This window comes from Ziziphus jujuba, chromosome 1 (assembly GCF_031755915.1).
Source record: "Ziziphus jujuba cultivar Dongzao chromosome 1, ASM3175591v1".
Lineage (NCBI taxonomy): Eukaryota > Viridiplantae > Streptophyta > Magnoliopsida > Rosales > Rhamnaceae > Ziziphus > Ziziphus jujuba.
This window is the reverse complement of record NC_083379.1, coordinates 19,733,534-19,751,723: the sequence shown is the minus strand read 5'-3', so window position 1 is coordinate 19,751,723 and position 18,190 is coordinate 19,733,534. Positions and strand designations below refer to the sequence as shown.

The 18,190-nt window shown below is 32.2% G+C and overlaps 2 protein-coding genes across 2 annotated transcripts; both read right to left on the bottom strand.

Annotated features, from left to right (window-relative positions):
• Positions 1 to 4,433: 4,433 nt before the first annotated feature.
• On the bottom strand, positions 4,434 to 8,369 carry LOC107422015 (vesicle-associated protein 4-2). The gene is made up of 7 exons (XM_016031398.4): positions 7,636 to 8,369; positions 6,347 to 6,417; positions 5,993 to 6,074; positions 5,736 to 5,854; positions 5,198 to 5,275; positions 4,973 to 5,092; positions 4,434 to 4,885 (listed from the first exon to the last, which is right to left on the bottom strand). Exons 1-7 carry the CDS (start codon positions 7,922 to 7,924, stop codon positions 4,826 to 4,828), a joined length of 819 nt encoding a protein of 272 aa, XP_015886884.3. The 5' UTR covers positions 7,925 to 8,369; the 3' UTR covers positions 4,434 to 4,825.
• Positions 8,370 to 9,729: 1,360 nt separating this feature from the next.
• On the bottom strand, positions 9,730 to 10,573 carry LOC107422001 (uncharacterized). Its single transcript, XM_016031382.4, has 2 exons — positions 10,156 to 10,573; positions 9,730 to 10,038 (listed from the first exon to the last, which is right to left on the bottom strand). Exons 1-2 carry the CDS (start codon positions 10,435 to 10,437, stop codon positions 9,871 to 9,873), a joined length of 450 nt encoding a protein of 149 aa, XP_015886868.1. The 5' UTR covers positions 10,438 to 10,573; the 3' UTR covers positions 9,730 to 9,870.
• Positions 10,574 to 18,190: the final 7,617 nt, after the last annotated feature.

Sequence of the window (18,190 nt, the reverse complement as noted above, 5' to 3'; positions counted from 1 at the left end):
AATCTAAATCTCCAAAATTTGATATTAAAGTGCAATTTTCAAAAGTTCTAGGTCAAACTGTAAATATCAAAACTTCTGGGAAAATCTACAAATACAAAAAATATAGGGGTATTTTTGCAATTTCAAAAAAGTTTGGGACCGGTGATGATGTGGCAGACCAGGGTGGCATGGCACCACATAGTAGAGAGCTGGTGGATAACGTGTCAGGACATGTGTCACAGCTCAGGTCTGGAACTCGAGGATGCGGCTCGGCTCCGCGCTAAGTTGGCAGCTAGTCTCCTTGGCAAATGAGATGTGTGGCGCATGGGTGAGCGTGAAAACTATGGAAAAAGTTTGATTGGCAAGTGAAAGACCTACAAAGAGTTTGACCGATGCATGGGGACACGTGCAACAGCTGTTGGAGATCCAATTGGGTTCGTTCTCTTCGTTTCAGCAAGATCTACCTCTTGATATTCTTGAATACTTTATTTAAGCTTTTGGATGGCAAACCCTATATTTGGATCTTAACTCTGATACCACTTGTTGTGATTCTTTGATCACGAAAAACAAACAAAAACAAAGAGAGACAAAAAGCATGAAAATTGAAAAAAAAAAAAAAAAAAGATGTATTATTTACTATGAAATTTATACGCAAAAAAACTTCTCTAAAACTCTCTCTCAAAACCTCTGTTGTCTCTAATATGTGTTATTGTACAAGACTAAAATTGAGCATCTATTTATAATGCTCTTTAGGGTTGAAACCCTAAGGTAGAAAACCTAATAGGCTGGGCTTTAAGAGAAAAACGCTGGACCCCCCCAAATAACGTTTGAATCTCTCTTATGGTTGTTGAGGTATTCTTAGGGTCCGTTTGGTATAGCTGATGAAAATAAAGCTTGAGTTTGTAGAGTTTTATATAATAAATTTTTTTGGAAAAGAATTTTTATTAAAAAACTAATAAGTATTTGATTGTAAATAAAAAACTGCATTAAATGCTCATTAAATTTCCATATAAAGTAAAAAAAAAAAAAAAATTTAAAAAGCGCAAAATATGGGCTTCTTTAAAAAACTCATTTTTTAATCAATAAGTATTTTTTGACTTGTACTAAACTTCTTTATTTAAGAGCTTTTGACCTTCAAATAGAGCTTTTAAGCCAAAAATAAACTCTGCCAAACAGAGGCTTAATCCCTCCCATTTTTATAGTACGAAATGGACGACAACTGGGAAATAACCAACTTGCTGATAATACCAATATTTTTAGCCGGATATTCTATGCAAGCTGGATAGTGGGTGCTTGTACATATATACATTCACTCTCTTATTAGAATATCAAATGAATTTTTTATTAATAGTTTATTTATCAGTTATTGAATCTCCTTAAAAACTAAAATTTAAAAATATATTTGAGTTTTTTAAAATATAACAAAATTCTAAAACTGTAAACTTAAATTTTAAAATTTGTAAATTAAACAAGCTACAATTGTATCAAATTCGGTTAACCACAACTTATTTATAAAAAATTAACCAATCTTAACTTTTTCTTTTTCTTTTTCTTTTTTTTTTTTTTTGTTGCAATATCTTAATTTTTAGTAACAAAGCCAACCACCTACTTAGTAAAGAATAAAGAAATTTGAAATTGGAAAAATGGAAAATATATCTCCGTCATGACAACTAGACTAGTAAAAAGAGACAAAGTGAATTCTATCAGAAATCATACAAACCTCTAATATATATTTAAATCTCAATATTTGAAAAAAATTCAAAGGCTGATAAAAAAAAAATCCATCAGGTATCATAATTAGAAACCGACTATATATATAGTTTGATATATTATTGCAAGTCATTGTATAATAAAATGTAACAAAAAATGCAAAAGGCATTGCAAAATGAATAAATTCAATGATTTAAATATTTATCAAAACAGAAAATTCAGGATTTATACTTTTTTTATATGCTCTAGGGGAACAAAGTTAATTAGGGAGGAGAAATTGGATAATTAATCCACACTGTAGCCTAGTGGTGTATAGGGTTGCAATCCTTAATGGCAAGTTTGGTATGCATGACTGTATTATATTGGATTAGAATGTTTTTTTAATAAATTTCTGATAAAAAAAATAATTCTATTAAGATAAAATTGATTTTTATTATCATTCATCTAGTTTTGTTAAATAATTACTTTACTAAAAAATAAAAAATTGATATTTATTATTATTCAATTTTTAAATAATTACATTATTCGTAATATACATCAATTGAGTTTTTATTATTATTTATGAGTAATAGCAACATTATCTAAAATTATATAATATTACAAGATTTAAAAAATTAACATTAAAAAAAAATCTGAATATTTATTTATAATTATTAAATGGACATAATATACAAAGGAAAAATTAACGCTTACTTTAGCAAAATAACATTTATCACATCTTTGACCCAAAATAAATAAAAAATAAAAAATAAAAAATCAGTTGTCAAAATCTATTAAAAGTAATTATCGCATAAAAAGGATGCCTTAAGCAAATGGTACCCCCCAGGGAAGAAAATGTCGATGAAGTCGTCGGGATGCCGCCGAGATTATCGAGTGTCGCCGATCGTCGATAACGACAGAGGGGGGAAGAAATGTCCGTCAGCTTTATCGTCGAAAGGTCGCCAGTTTTCGCTCGATGTCGCCATTGTCGAAGAAATCGGCCGGAATTTCGCGAAACCAATGGAAAAGGTGGAATTTCGGGGAATCAAACAGCTTCGGCAGTGGGTTTTCGGGAAATCAAGGGGTGGTGCAATCGCTCCTGCGGGAAATTAACAAAAATGAGATTCACAGGGGATTGGGAAATTAACGAAGAGAGGAATCAACTGGAACTGATGATTGGGGATTCACAGGGGATTCACATAGGATTCACAGGATTCACAGGGGATTCACATAGGATTCACAGGGCCGACCGACTGATACTGATGAAGGTTTTCAAGTGGGGTCCAAATGTCCAATCGGTCATGGGGGGAACTGCCGAACTGGGAACTGGGGATTGAAGGTTTTCACTCATCTGCAATCGGTGGACTGGGGAATTAACCTAAAAAAAAAAAGCTTGGTCGAACTGGGAACTGGGGACTTACAAGGGGATTTTGTTTTTGTTTTTATTATTATTATTATTATTGTTATTATTATAGTTTTTTTTTTTTAATGGTATTTTTATTATTGTTAATTTTTTATTATTGTTATTATTATTGTTGTTATTAATTTTTTTTTTGTTATTAATATTATTATTGTTGTTAATTTTTTTTAATTTTTGTTATTAATATTATTATTATTATTGTTAATTTTTTTTTATTCTTGAATTATATTATATTTTTAATTATTATATGTTTCAAAACGAATGCTATATTCTATTTTAGATAAATTCACATTATTCTTTATTTGGATAATTGGGTGGAATTAATAGAGAAAGATATTCTTGGTATATCCACAATTATATGAAAAATTTTTCTAATATGATAAGTTGAAATGCATATAATTATATTCGGAAAATATCTAGATATAATTATTAATTTGAAACATCAAAAAGTTTTTATCTGTATTGATAATGTATTATAAATTATGTTTAATAATTTTATTTATCTTAATTTTATTTGTTAAATTTTCTATATTTAAATGATATTTCTGTCAATATTAATATTTTCATCGCTGATACCCTTAACCCAACCCGCAGAACAATTTGTGCGCCTTGAACGGTAGAAGCCACCTCGAAAATCATGTTGCACAAATAGTGCACCAAAATTTACATGTCAAACGGAGAATTGTACTAATTTATACAATGCAGGCCATCAGTGCGGGCTCCCAAGCATATGACCTAAGGATATAAACAATTGAGTTCCAGTGTACATCTTTTTCATTCGATTGGTATAAAAAACTAGTTTCCTATTTTATTAGGGGTTAATTTGTAGTAAATGACTGCCGTAGGGCAACCTTACATATCATTCTTCATAAACCAACCATGCTTAAACTCAGCGATACCAAACACCTAATATTGCATTTTGAAATGGTTCATCAGTGTTGGACATGTCAAATATGCACTCCACCATGGTGGTGGTACTGCTGCTTATAGTTGAAAGTACGTTTTTGAGCCTCAAAGCAAACTCGAAAGCGATTGCTACCAATAGTACATTTTAGTTGAAATATCTCTTTATTATTAATGGACAAAATGCTATTCCAAATGGGAATGCACCACCATCCCATTTTCTTCTACTGTTTTTTCTATTGCAAAAATAAATAAAATGACATCAACAATAATGTTGGCTTGGTTATATCAAAATAAATGGAAGACAAAAAAATTTAAGTTTTTGTGGGAATAAGGTAAAACATAACGATAAAAGGTGGAAAATAAACATTGAACAAAGGGAATGCAAAAATCTAAAACAAGGAACAAATTAAAGGGCCAAATATACATAGTAACAAGAGAATGCAAAACGGACAGAATTTTATGCCTCAGGTTCTCAACTATGCATGTTTAGGTAAACGAATCCAAATAGCAATGCATACCTATCAACAAGAATATTCCACACTAACAGATGTTTTTAGTGATTTACATCCCCATAAAACCAGTTTTATTACTGACAGGAAGAAACAAAATCACTTTATCTACAGGTAGGTGTCAAGCCGAATTTAGAGTATCCCAAATTATAGGAGACTCACCAATCCAAGTTCTTTTTACATCAAAGTATATTGGAGTGTCCTTATCATTTCTTCAGAACCACATCTTTCAGGTCACAAGACACATAAATTTATCAGCATTAGACTGTATATAGACTTCTTTTCAATTTGGAGAAAAGCATCTGGAAAGAAAGAAACCAGTCTATGCTGAGTCCACACCTTCAACCTGCTGTCGAGCAAGATATCTTTCCCTCCGCTCCTTCTGTAAAAACAATGATAGAATGGAACAAAATTATAAAATTAATTATTCCGAAAGGATTTTATTACATATTAATGGACAAAAACTCACCCATTCATCTATTACAAGCCCTTCCCCAATAATTTTTGGACCCGCATCTTCTGGAGGTTTTTTGCGTGCTTCAAGTGCAGCATCCGCATCAGCCAATTGACGCTTCAATTTTTCCAAAGCCTTCAAGAAACAAAAGAGTAAATCTCTTAAGTGTGAATACCATAAAAGTGAAGACAACAGTTTTTCTATGGCATTATATGAAACAGACTACTCAATAACACTTACTGGACTCGGACGCTGTGGATCGATAAAGACAACCCGCAATATCTGTTCTATTGCCACTTGGTCCTTTTGCTCATCAAACTGTCCCAATAAAGAACATCACCAATTACTTTTTGAACAAGACATGTAAAAATAAAGAACATCTAAGATTATTGTAGCAACTTCAAGTCAAAAGATCGCACACGCCTTTTAAGTTGCATTTAGAAGCAACAAAATATAATGATTTAAAGAGAGAGACCAATCGAGATAAGAAAGGAAAGAGAACCAATGAGAGGTTTAATGTATCCATTATGCAAACAACAGCAAAGCAACTAAAAATTTGCATGACTGGACCTTTACACACTTCAAATCCTACCAAAAATGACGACTAACTTCTTTCCAAAACAAAATAGACAATCATGAGTCGAATATATGCAGCAGTTTACAGTTTTTCATCCAAACAAGATATACTCAGCCCCATAATTGGCATGATATAAAGCATCAACAAAAGTGATTATAGTTAACTTTATAATATTTCAGAATAAGGGTGTATCGAACGCACCAGCTCAGGTACATAATCCATTGCTCCCTTCACCTTCAAGCTCATGATTTTAAACTTAACCTTGCTCTTCTGATCTACCAGTTTTTCATTGTTCTCAGGAAACTCCACAAACTTGAACACTGTTATATCCATTTAAAAATTAAAACCAACAAAATAAACTTGTAATAAAATTTAGTCTTAAAAACTTATCAAATAAATTGAATTTAAAAATGAAAATAATTATACGATTGTGACCGAATTCATAAACAGATTATTACCTGTTGCTACAATAGTCTCGCCAGGAGCAAGAATGGCCCCTGGAGGTCGCATAAAACAACTTTTTGGTTCTGTTGTTTGAAACTAAAGCAAGAAAACCCAAAAAACTAATTAGATTTAAATTAGGTAAGTATAGAATATAAACTAAACTGTGCTCTATGCAATATCTGGTAACTGAGGGAATGATAAAAGGAACAGCTAAAGGATTTACCTCCTGACTTTGGGGAATATTTTTATATAAATATACATGAAACCCTTGTTTTGAGGCATCGTAATGAACTAGCCTATAAGCATTGAAGATAAAAGAGAAGGCTATGCAATAAGGAGAAAGAAAATATAAAAACTTATGCACGTACCTTGAATGCTACATGAGACTTGGTTGTGTTTTTAATTCTAATGGCACTCCTGACCTGCTTCCCAGGTTCACCTTCAAAAGAAAATAATTTATAAATAAAAATCATACAAGAAACATCAAGCAAAAACAAATAAACCCCATCCAGGGGAAAAAAGTTCGTTACATGGGGGGAAAAAAATAAAAAATAAAAAATAAAAAATAAAAATGAAAGAAAAAACAACCATCAAGGTTCCACATGCATGAGAGCAATCACATGTGTTTGTGCGCACTCCTACATGCAAAAATATGTGGTAGACACCATAAAAGCCCCTATTTCATGTGCACACACAGCAACATACAAACAAATCCAAGTTTTGCCCTCACAGACAAAAAAATTTCTAGCCTGTTTACATTTAACCATATAGAAAGTGGTAGCCTATGCATCCAATTTTCAATAAATGTAGCCATTCTCAGATAGCAAGATCTGAGACATTCTTCTATAGCAAAATTCTTCTGCAGTTCGTCAACCTCAACTACTTTAAATAAATTTGATACTTTAGAAGGGTTTTTGAGTCCTCAACATTTAGGTGCTGCCATAGTGGTTTTGAACATACTTTGATTCTACGAATAAGTTCTCCTTCAAATAAGTCATTCGCATAAGACAGAGCTTCAAATGATATACCATGTGATTGTTCAAGTGCCTCTCTATTTTTTGCCAAAAATATAGAAGTTAAAGAAGTACTCGATTATTTTTAGATAAAAGAGTGAGAAAGTATTATACCACATGCTAACAAAATTACGTTTTGAACAAAGTTTTGGATAAAAAGATTCCCCATGAACGTGTTAACCCAAAAGAAAATGGGACAAGAAAAATAATATGCTCGACCATCTACTTTTTTAGTATCAACGAAATTAGAAACAAACCTGTAAATTGTATAACAGCTTAGGCAACGATTACTATTTTTATAACAAACTACATCTTAAGCATTTCCAATCTTATAAGTCAAATTTGATCAATTTATCTAACAAATTCAGCTCACAACAAGTAACCCCCCCCCCCCCCCCACCAAAAAAAAAAAAAAAAAAAAAAAGAAAGAAAGAAAAATCAAATATATGTAACTTCCAAAAGAGATCAAGGCCCCAAATCAATTAGATCGCACGCTTAAACAAACCCAAGCCACACCAAAAACAATCTTCAACAAACTAAAATAGATAAATATTCACAAAACTAATTTTTCAGAAATAATAATAACAATAATAATAAAATAAGCAAATAAAAAAGAAAAAATTAAAGAGCGGACTAAGGCGTACAAGGAAAGTAGAGCTTAGTGGAGGGATCGAGCTTGAGCCGACGCCGAGTTGGAAGCAGAGACCGTGCAACCGAGGAAACGGAATTGGGGGCTTGTGGATTGGAGCCCTCAAGGGGTTGTGAGCTATGGTGGTGGTGGTGGTGATGGTGGTGGTGAACATTGTGCGAAGTGGAAGAAGACGACAACGTCGTCGTATTGATGGTGTTTCCGGCTTGCTGCCGGAACGGACGCTTAAAGAAGCCCCAAACTTTACCGTCGGACGGCGATTTCTCTTCAGCTATAGCCATCATTCCCAGATCCCCTTACGCCAACAACTTCAAGAGCATTTGCCAAAAAAACATAAAAATAAAAAATAAAAAAGTCAACCTAACCTCCTCGGTGTATCAAACTCTCTGTGCACTCTCCTCCGCTCCTCGTTCTTTTCTTTTTTTCTTTTCTTGAACTATCAGTTTTTTTTTTTTTTTTTTTTTTTTTTGGCGGTGGACAGGATTGGGCGTGGGTGAGAGAGCCTCAGAGAAAGCTTTTTTTTTTTTTTTTTTTTTGGGGGAGGACAGGTCGGAACTCAGGTTCAGAAATTAACTGGATTTGATCGATTGGGTTTCACATCCAGGCATCATGTTATGTTCGCCTTTATCGGTTTCATTTCTTTGCTTTTCGGCAGCTATACGACACCGTTTAGATTGCTTTTCTTTGACATGTCAAAATAAAATGGGTTTCGAGCAAATCGATGGGAGGGATTTCATTCACTAAAAGACAAGCCGTTGACGTTAGGCTGTGGAGTTGACTTGGGAACAGACCCAAAAAAAAAAAAAAAAAAAAAAAAACACAAATCGGTGCCTTTTTCCTTGTGTTTGGTTGTTGGAGACTTTTGGAGCTTATTTGCTTTTAAGGATTGATGGGTTTTTGTGGTGGAAATTGGGTTTTCTTTCTTTTTTGAGTTTAAAACGAGTCGTTTCTTTAGTGGGATTAGTTTTAAATAAATAAATTATATAAAAAGGAGAAATAATAAAAGGAATGTGAATGCAAGAAAATTAGTGTGGTGCGGTGTAATAAGTTGGGAATTGGCAAGTGGTCACTAATCACCGAAAGAGGCTATCTCAACAATTTTGTATTTTTGGTTTTGCAGTTTCTGATGTGTTATTTTTTAATTAATAAATTTATTAATACCTTTTGTTTTTTTTTTTTTCCTTTTAAAGACAAGACTTGAATTGGAGGGAAAACTAGATCAGTTGAAAATATAATACATAACGGACCAAAGTTAGGTAGCTATGCAACCGCACTAGTAACTATGATTAATCCCATAGAATTATTTGTCTCAATGATAGATCAAGATACTGTGGCTTCACGCAAAAAAGAAAAATTACTGTGGCACATTTTATTCCTCATATTATTTTTGCATTTTTTGTTTTTCATTTTTAAAAGAATCTAAGCTGTACCTTTTCTTTTCGTTTTCTTTTTTTTTTTTTAATTCCTGTTTCTTCGAAATTACTTCGTAATTTGATTGAAATTTATAAAGGATACTGGTCAATTTTTAAAAGCAGTTGAAAAGTTTATTCAAATCATGTCGAATTTTTGAAGATATAGTACAAATCCTTTTCTAATTTGTTAGTAGTACTATGTGAATTTTTAATATTTTAAAACTTGAAAAAACATATTAAGCGATCATATTTAGTTTCATAAATCTAATTTATACCCTCAATCCATCATAGTCGTACAAAATTAGATTTTTTTTTTTTTTGATGAATAAAAATTAGATTATTTAAGTGCAGCTTGCAGCTTTGGACGCCCCCCCCCCCCCCCCAAATTGCAAGTACGGAGTACTAAATAGAATTGAGCGTCAAACACGGCCGGTCTTAAAGAATTACAAAGTAAAACTTTTAGAACAAAGAAAAAGTGGAAATTAAAATTTAAAAAACAAAAACTTTCAAAGTCAACTACGCGTCGGAGTTCAAAAACCACTACTTTCGCTCGCTGAATGAATATTTATGCACTTGGGAGTTTACTGAAATCCAAAATAGTTTATCAGAAACAATCAAACCAATTTGATCTCCATTCAAGCATCAACTATTCAAATGCTTGACCGCAGGAAACGAAATTAAAAGTAAACAATGTTTGTTATTAAATAATCACATTGCAAATCCAAAGTCACATTTTAAGTTTGGCTCAAAGATAATCAATCATAAATATCATCCATATATCGTTTTAAGTGAGCAATAAATAAATAAATAAAAGGGGTTTAAAAAGGAGACTCGGAGTCGTCCCATTGAAGAACAGCAGAGTCGATGTTCTGCTCCCTTTTGAGCTTATCTTTAACAAACCAATCACAAACCCTCCCAGCATTTAGTTCTTCAATTGAACATCCTTCTTGCTCTGCTATTACTCTTAGCAGATTTAGCGACGATATCTGATTTACATAGTAAACATTAAACAAAGACAAACCCAGTACTTAGTTATTAACCTTAAAGTGTTCAAAATTCAAAGAAAATTAATCAGAAAGAGTAAAAATCTATACTAATAATACCGTTAAACGGCATAGAAAGCGCTCGTGAGTGCCGAGACCAGATATTTCAACTAAACCAGCTTCTTCAAGTGTCAAGAAAGTACGCCTTTGGCTACTCTTATTTTCTCTTCCTTTTTCTTCCTGCCCACTACACCCTCTTATGCTTAGGCTTAGACTTCTTCTAGGAGCTAACTTGGTGGGTCTAATTTTGGTTTGGGTTTGTTTAATAATGTTTTGAAGATTGAAAGGGGAAGAGAGAGATGATAAGCGATGGTGGGTCTTACAAGGTTTCAGTGATAACATAGTTTTAAGCCTATAATTTTTCAGCTCTCAAGCTGAGGCTAACAACAAAAGAGCAAGAGCCAGGGAGAGCCTTATCGGTTTTGTTTTAAAAAAAAAATGATGGTTTTTAGTTTTGTGTGGTGGAGATGGAGACCGTCACTGATGGCAGCATTCGTTATCGGATCAGAGAACTGGTCCATGTGGCATTATACACCCAATCATGTTTTCTTGCTTGTCCAATTACACAGAGAATGTGAATTTCACTCTGTAGTCGATGGCTGAACATGCTTATCACTTCGCTCTTCGTCCTTAAGCTTTTATTTATTTATTAATTTATTTGAATTTTCTAAATCAATTAACAAAATATTTTACTTTTAATTACTTGTTTGTAATTTCCAAACTATACAGAATTCCGTGACCGGAATTTAACCAAAAAAAATAAAATTGGACGAAACAACAAGTATATATCATGCTAAAATTTATGGTAAATTATATTTTAGTACTTTAAAATTTTAGATTTGTACGATTCTAATCCCAAATTTTTAATTTGAATAAATTGGATCTAAAGTTTCAAAATCATTATAAAATAAAAATATCATTAAAATTAACATTGTTAACATCATCATGATATCATAATTATTTTTTTACAATAAAAAATATTTTTTAAAAAATTGAAAAAATAATACATTTGTTATATTCTCTTTTATATTTATGATTTTTTATTTAGAAAATTATATCTATTTTTTTATTTAAATTAAAATACTTACAATTATAATTAAATGTTTTTGACCTAAAATTAAACCAAAAGATAAAATTAAAATTTTTGGTCTAATAAAAATAATTTTAGTAAACCAAAATTAGAAGATAATTTTTTGTCTGAAACAAAAAAACAAAAAAAAAAAAAATGAGACCAAAATACCAAATTAAAAATTAGACTAAAAATAAAATTTTTTGGTCAAACTTTTACCAAAATGGTCTAAGTTTTCCATTTTAGAAAATTTTTTCTATTTAACCAAATAATTTATGAACCAAAATACCAATATGGAAATGAATTATTGATAGAACTGCCACCCAAAGTGTAACACACAGTCCCAAATCACATCGGAATTCGTGCACGTTGACCGAGATTGACCGTTGATCGAGTGGGTCAAAAGTTGACTTTGTCCCAGTTGGAATTTCTAGTTGACCAGGGTACCGTGGCGAAGTGCATGATGTCCCGAATTCGTAGACTAGTAGCACGTCAAAAACGGAGTTACGGTTTGAAAGTTATGGGCAAAACAAGTCGAGGTGCAAACAGTCCAAAAGGTGCCGGGAGTTGACTTTTTCTTGTTGTGTAATTTTTTTTGACTCTTGTATGGTTGTAAAGTACTCATCGATACGAGTTCATAGACTAGCGGCACACTTAAATTGGACATCTGGTTAAAAAGTTATGGATGTTTGAAGTTCACCGGATACCGTAATATTTTATTATATCTGGCTTAAGTGCACAGTAACACCACGTGTCATCACCTGATTGGTCCACGTGGATGAACAGTATCACCACGGTGGCTTTTATTTAGCAAAAACATCGGGGAGGAGAGAGAAAGAGAGAGAGAGAGAGAGAGAGAGAAAGAGAGAAAGCCAACCGGCTGCCAGAATCGTCCAATTTTCCGGCCGACTCTTGCTACACGCGCCGGCTAGACGGGAGCGTCTTCCCATTTCCGGCCAAACCCTGAAATTTCACGACCGACGGTCGCCGGATGCACCCGGATCTAGGCGGCGAAGCTCGGCGGCGATTTTTCCCTCCACCGCCTGCCGCCGCCGTTTGCCCAGTTTTCGGCCATTTTCAGGCCACACATGCCAGCCATCCCTCACCACCTCCTCAATTCCGGCCTACCCACCAAATTTCACGGCCATCAGACCTTTGATGCGCCGGGATCGGAGCGTTTTCCGGTGAGGCCCCGAAAATCTTCAAACCCCGATTTCTCCACCGTCCGGCCTCCGTTTGCCTTACCGCAGGTCCCGTTAGAATCCTCTCCCCTCGATCTACAAAACCGCAAAAAATCTCAGCCAACGACCGCCGCATGCGCCGCCACCGGCGACAGTTGCTGGTGACCGCGGCGGCTCGTCGGAAGTCACTGTTCCGGCTAGTACCCAGTTGCACTGGCGGTCCCTGTCCACTAATTCTGACCTCCTGAATCCAAATCCGACATCTTTTTCCCCCAATTCGTGACGGTTTGGGAGAATTGAGGAGTCGAATCCCAAAAGCTTTCCGGCGAGATTCCGGCCACCTCGGGTCCGATCTTCGGAAAGTAAGACCGAATCCGTGATCCTCATCACTCAAGCTTCGATTCGATATATAATTCGTAACTTTTAGTTGTTGTTTGTGTTCGCTCCCCGGGTACCCATTTGGGAGTTATCCGATTAAAATATTAATATATTTGGTTGGTGTACTGTGGATGTTTTAGGTGCTCGCACGAGTAGTGGAGTTGATCCTCCAGAGGATATTAGCTGATATACGCGCTTAAGGTGAGTGACCCACCTTTAAAAATATTTTGGGGCAATTAATTATGTTTAATTGGTATTTGAATTATGCTCATGTGGTACAATTTAGTTATTATTTTATTGTGATTTAATTTTAATTATTATGCATGAGCAAGGTATTTTCAGTAATAAATTGTGCGTGGTTTTAAATATTACAATTTGGGCATAATTGGTTGAAATATTTTATGAAAATATTTGTTTAAAGTGGTGGTTTAATTTTTATAATTATGTCCACGGTATTTTAGTTGTTGAACCTCGTATTACGAGAAAATTATTGTTTTATTGGTTATCGATGTTTTCGTACCGGGTTTGTTAACGAAAATATGTGGGATGGTAAATGTGAAATTTTGGTATATTTCCCATGGTAATTTTGGAAAACGGTACGGTTGATTTAATAATTATTTTAGACGCATTCATACAGTATTGGTGTTCTGTTGTATGTATATGTGGTTTAGCGCGCAAGTATTATGTCTCCCGTGAGTTGCCATTGGACCGTAGGCAGGCAAGTTTGATATTAGCCACAGCCGCCCCCTCCTTGGCCGGGATGATGGTTTCAGCAGCGGTACTGTAGGGACGCCAAAGTGTCGTTTGCAAGTTTCTCTCTTTAATCTCCCCGCCATTCGGTGCTCAGGACGCTGAGTATTGAAGGACATCACCGGTATATGGTGTGGTGCATCAAGTGTAAATTTTCAGACAAAATTTCAAACCCCAAAAATGTTCAAAAATTATTTATTATAATTTAGTACGTTTTAATTATATTTGGGGTATTTATTTATTATTGTTTATTAAATTGTTTGATCCCTTGGTTTTCGGAAAATACGAATATCGGGTTTTGTGAAAATGATTTAAAAAGGGAACATTTCCAACGGAGTGATTAGTGAGAGTTTTGAGGAAAATTATTATTTCCAACTGCTATTATTTATTTACCTATTAATTGTTGGTATTAATTCAATTCCTCTATTTGTTCTATTATTAGTATCATTATTAAAAGTGTTCAGTAGCTAGGGTCACTCATTAAGATGATTAGCATCTCATGTTTTTAAGTTCCGTTCCCTTAGGTGCAAGGGGTGGTAGACGTTCTTCTGGGGCGAACCAATTCTCTGCTGCTATCGTGTTTCGAGAAGTACTTTTGTACTCGTTCATTTCAGTTGTATTATTTCTTTCATTTTTGTTGTATTTTCTGTTGATTAGCACTTCATGAAGCTCTGTATACTATTTGGACACTTATGTTTTATTTATGCACTGGATTGCTGTTATTGTTGTGAAGTGTTGTAAATTTGTGGAAACAATTTGTAGTTTTGTGGGAGGAATAAGGGGATGAATATAGAAGTGTACTTTCAGTGCAGGTAATTTTTGGTAAGTCCTACCTTTAGGGGAGGTGCTGCCGGATTTTCTGTTGGAAGGTTCGGTGGTATTTCCCTGGGATCAGGGCTTGTCTAGGGTTTCAGGGAAGGAATTCTGGACGGATCCTGACACAAAGTCTTTTTTAGAGATTCAAACAGGTCCCGCCTAACAAAGTCTTATCAAATTTTCTATTGAAAATCCATAAACCCTTTTTATAATTTGAATGCAACTCAATAATATAGATAAAATATATCATAAATATTTTTATTGGAAGTCCCACTAGATCATCAACATAAACATCAAAAGATCTCAAACACAAGATTCAAGAAAAGAATGGATAATGTAAAGAATTATATATATTGAGTCAATCTACCATAGCAATTTAAAAAAGTATAAAAGTTGAATTCGAAATAAACTGATAAATGATAAGTTCAAGGAAAGTATGTCGAGAGGAAAATACATTAATTATAATACTGCGATGGCAATGAAAATATAGAAGGATGAAATATACGGGAAAGATAACGAAGATATTGGACATATTATGCGCAACCTATCAGTAGTGGTCTAGAAAAACAATTTAAAAATATAAAACTATGAGACAATAGACCTAGAGAAACAATTTTAAAACACAAAACTATGAGACAAACTCAATGAATGAGAGAAAATAATAATATAAAAAATCATTTAATTTTAAATTTTTTTATTCAAGACCTTACATTTACTTTTTTGAAAAGTTTTCCTTAAAAAAACCATTTCATAAAAATCCAACTTGTAACCCAAATTAATATTATAAAATGAACATTTCATAATTAGAGAATTTAAAATATTATTAATTAACTTAAATATAAATTTAATACTGGATAATAAATAATATAAACATAATTATAGAAACAATAATGCAATTGTAATAAAACCCTCAATATATGTATATTAGAAAGAAAAGCATATAATATACCATACGATATACCTAGTACTGCTAGATAATGGACAATATTACTGAACATCACCAGATAGTAAAAATATACAAAGAAATCAATGTCATGAAGGAGTGACACATAACTCATAATTATTTCGAGAGAATGACACAAAACTCAGTCATCATTCTTTTATATCAGGACAATTTATTATCTTATGGTTATAAGGAAATGGCACACAACTCAATCATTACTCTGAGATAATGCTATACAACTTAAACTTCATTCTCATTTCACGACTATACATAGAGGATGCATTTGGTAAGCAGGATAGTCGGATTGGATTGGATATGTCAGGATCAGACTGAATCAAATAGAAAAGATATAGTTCAATCATATATTTAGTACAATCCCGAATAGAATACTAGATTAGTTATCATGTATTTGGTGCAACCTCGGACTGGAATGCACTATACTATAATCATTTCAAATAAATGCTTCTAAAAATAAAAATAATAAATTATGCATTTATATTTACAAAAAAAAAAATATGAAATTATATTTATGCCCACAATAATAATAAATATATTGTTTTAAGAACTCATATTAAATTAAATTATAATATGGTTAACCATAAATAATAATAATATAAAAATAAAAATACTTAACATTATATTTACAAATGTAAATATATATATATATATATTTACAGATAAATTTTTAATTTTTATTTACATCCACAAATTATGTTAATATATTGTTTAAAAATTCAAATTAAATTATAACATGGTAAGCTATAACTAACAAGAAATTTAAAATAAGAAAACTTAACGTTATATCCATCTTCATTTTATACCTATATACATATATATATATATATATATGTATATATATATTATATGTTGAATTTTATTTACACATATATATATATATATATTATATGTTGAATTTTATTTAACTAATTTACTTATACAACCAATAACTAAATATGCCCATCGATAATACTTCAATTAAACAACCTAATATGAAACCATTAATCCACTCATTGTTCAAGTGAGCACGTGTATGTGTATGGTGGTAGTCCGTACAGGTTCATTTATTGGTTTTGACTCAATGAGATTCTTCATCAATCATGCAACATACTCAATATATGCAATTCCAGCTTTTTCAATTGTATGATATAATTTATATAAATTATTTTTTAATACATTCACTTGCTAATAACATTCAGGCATAAATTATACATTATTGGTTGTCTACTTTAAACACAGCATAGGCTGCATTTTTTGTCATTCAATATTTCTACATGTAATGATAAATGATAATATAGCATATCATAACATGATAAAATAACTATAAAAAAAACATATAATATCTTACTCATTCAAATGCATAATAATATAATAAAACATAACATATTATTATAAATATGTCTCCAAATACATAATAATTAACTAACAACCATTAACATATAATATATGTCCATAAGTTTTAAAATAAAATGTTCATAAATGTCATCCTATCAAACATAAATATAAGTATATAATCCATAATATGACTTGTTTAATTATATAAAAATCCAATAGCAAATTCAATCTTCTCCAGATCAGTTTCAATTATTTTTAAAACCTCCACATTTGATGGGTCCAATCTCATTACCTTTGAGGTTCCAATCTCATTACCTTTGAGGTTTTAAGGTTATCAGTAACAAAGAACTCCAATCTTTTAAGTTCTTCAGCTAAGTACTTTGAATAATTAGCTCAAATTTATTATACTTCTCCGCTAATTGATTGAATAATTGAGATTCTACCTCATCAAATCCTTTTGCAAGGTCATCCATCTTATCTAATCTACATTTTCTTTTACTTCTTGCTTAGGATTGTGTATTAAGTTCATTAGATATGGTTTCATTCACAGACATTAAAGAAGGTGAAATATCAACCTCAATGTGTTCATGTTGACCCTCCATAAGAATATCATCAACCATATCATGAACAGTTTGTACTCCAATTCCAGTTGCATGGTCCCTCCCAAATATGTTTGCAAGCTTCTTATATATCAGAAAATGTTTACCTTTCCAACTTCCAACATTTTTATTACCCTAAAACAAGAAAAGAAAAATATTTATTATGTATAACTACTAATCTAGTTTAACAAAGTAAACACTATAAGAATTCAAAACCTGCATATATGAGTTTCAAGCTTCATCACTATCAACCTCCACACATTTAAGCGAGTCGTTCCATCCAAAACTACTCTTGTTTAACGTATTAAATATTATATATATTGTTTCTTCCACTTTTTCAACTTTGACTCGATATATGGAGTAGCTTTCAAACTCGATTGAGGATACATCTAAGACAATTTTCTCTTAATCATACCCATTGTTCTAGTTTTGAATGTTCCAGTGTTATATCGTTGTTCAAGAACTACAATATCTTCTAAAATATTTAGCAAAGCTTCTTCCTTAACCTTACTCCGTATACACCTATTAACTTTCTTGATCACTACTAGTATCTCCAATTTTTTTGCAATTCAACTATACTAATTAAATTGTCATAATATCAACTGCTAGCATAAAAACACAATAAATATACCATGAATTTGAAAATTATTCCCACACTAAACAAAACATAAAAGCACAATAATTATGAAGATATAAAATTTAAGTATTTTATTTTATAAAAGTATTATTAAAATATAGTAAGATCCAAAACAACACATGCAATGATAGCTACAATAGGAATGAAAAAAAAATTGCTTTACAATAATTGACTAACGACCATAACAATTTCTCCACTTATCAAATATCTATCTAAATAACCCATCTTTTCACATCGTCCACTGATTTGAGGAAGCAATTGATCTAATAATATCATCATTTATTTCGTTTTCATTATCTTCATTACTATTGAACTCCATTCCGGAGGATCAACTGACATCTCTCTTCTTATTAGATTATGTATAAGATAACATGCTGTAAGAATCTTAAT

What these genes read in the sequence shown, in the direction of transcription:
- LOC107422015 (XM_016031398.4), bottom strand. Translation starts at nt 7,924, where the DNA reads ATGATGGCTATAGCTGAAGAGAAATCGCCGTCCGACGGTAAAGTTTGG. An exon ending in TGGATTATGTACCTGAGCTG is followed by an intron (nt 5,276 to 5,735) that starts GTGCGTTCGATA and finishes TTATTGGGACAG; the next exon opens with TTTGATGAGCAAAAGGACCA. An exon ending in ATCCACAGCGTCCGAGTCCA is followed by an intron (nt 5,093 to 5,197) that starts GTAAGTGTTATT and finishes TGTTTCTTGAAG; the next exon opens with GCTTTGGAAAAATTGAAGCG.
- LOC107422001 (XM_016031382.4), bottom strand. Translation starts at nt 10,437, where the DNA reads ATGTTATCACTGAAACCTTGTAAGACCCACCATCGCTTATCATCTCTC. An exon ending in GCTTTCTATGCCGTTTAACG is followed by an intron (nt 10,039 to 10,155) that starts GTATTATTAGTA and finishes TATGTAAATCAG; the next exon opens with ATATCGTCGCTAAATCTGCT.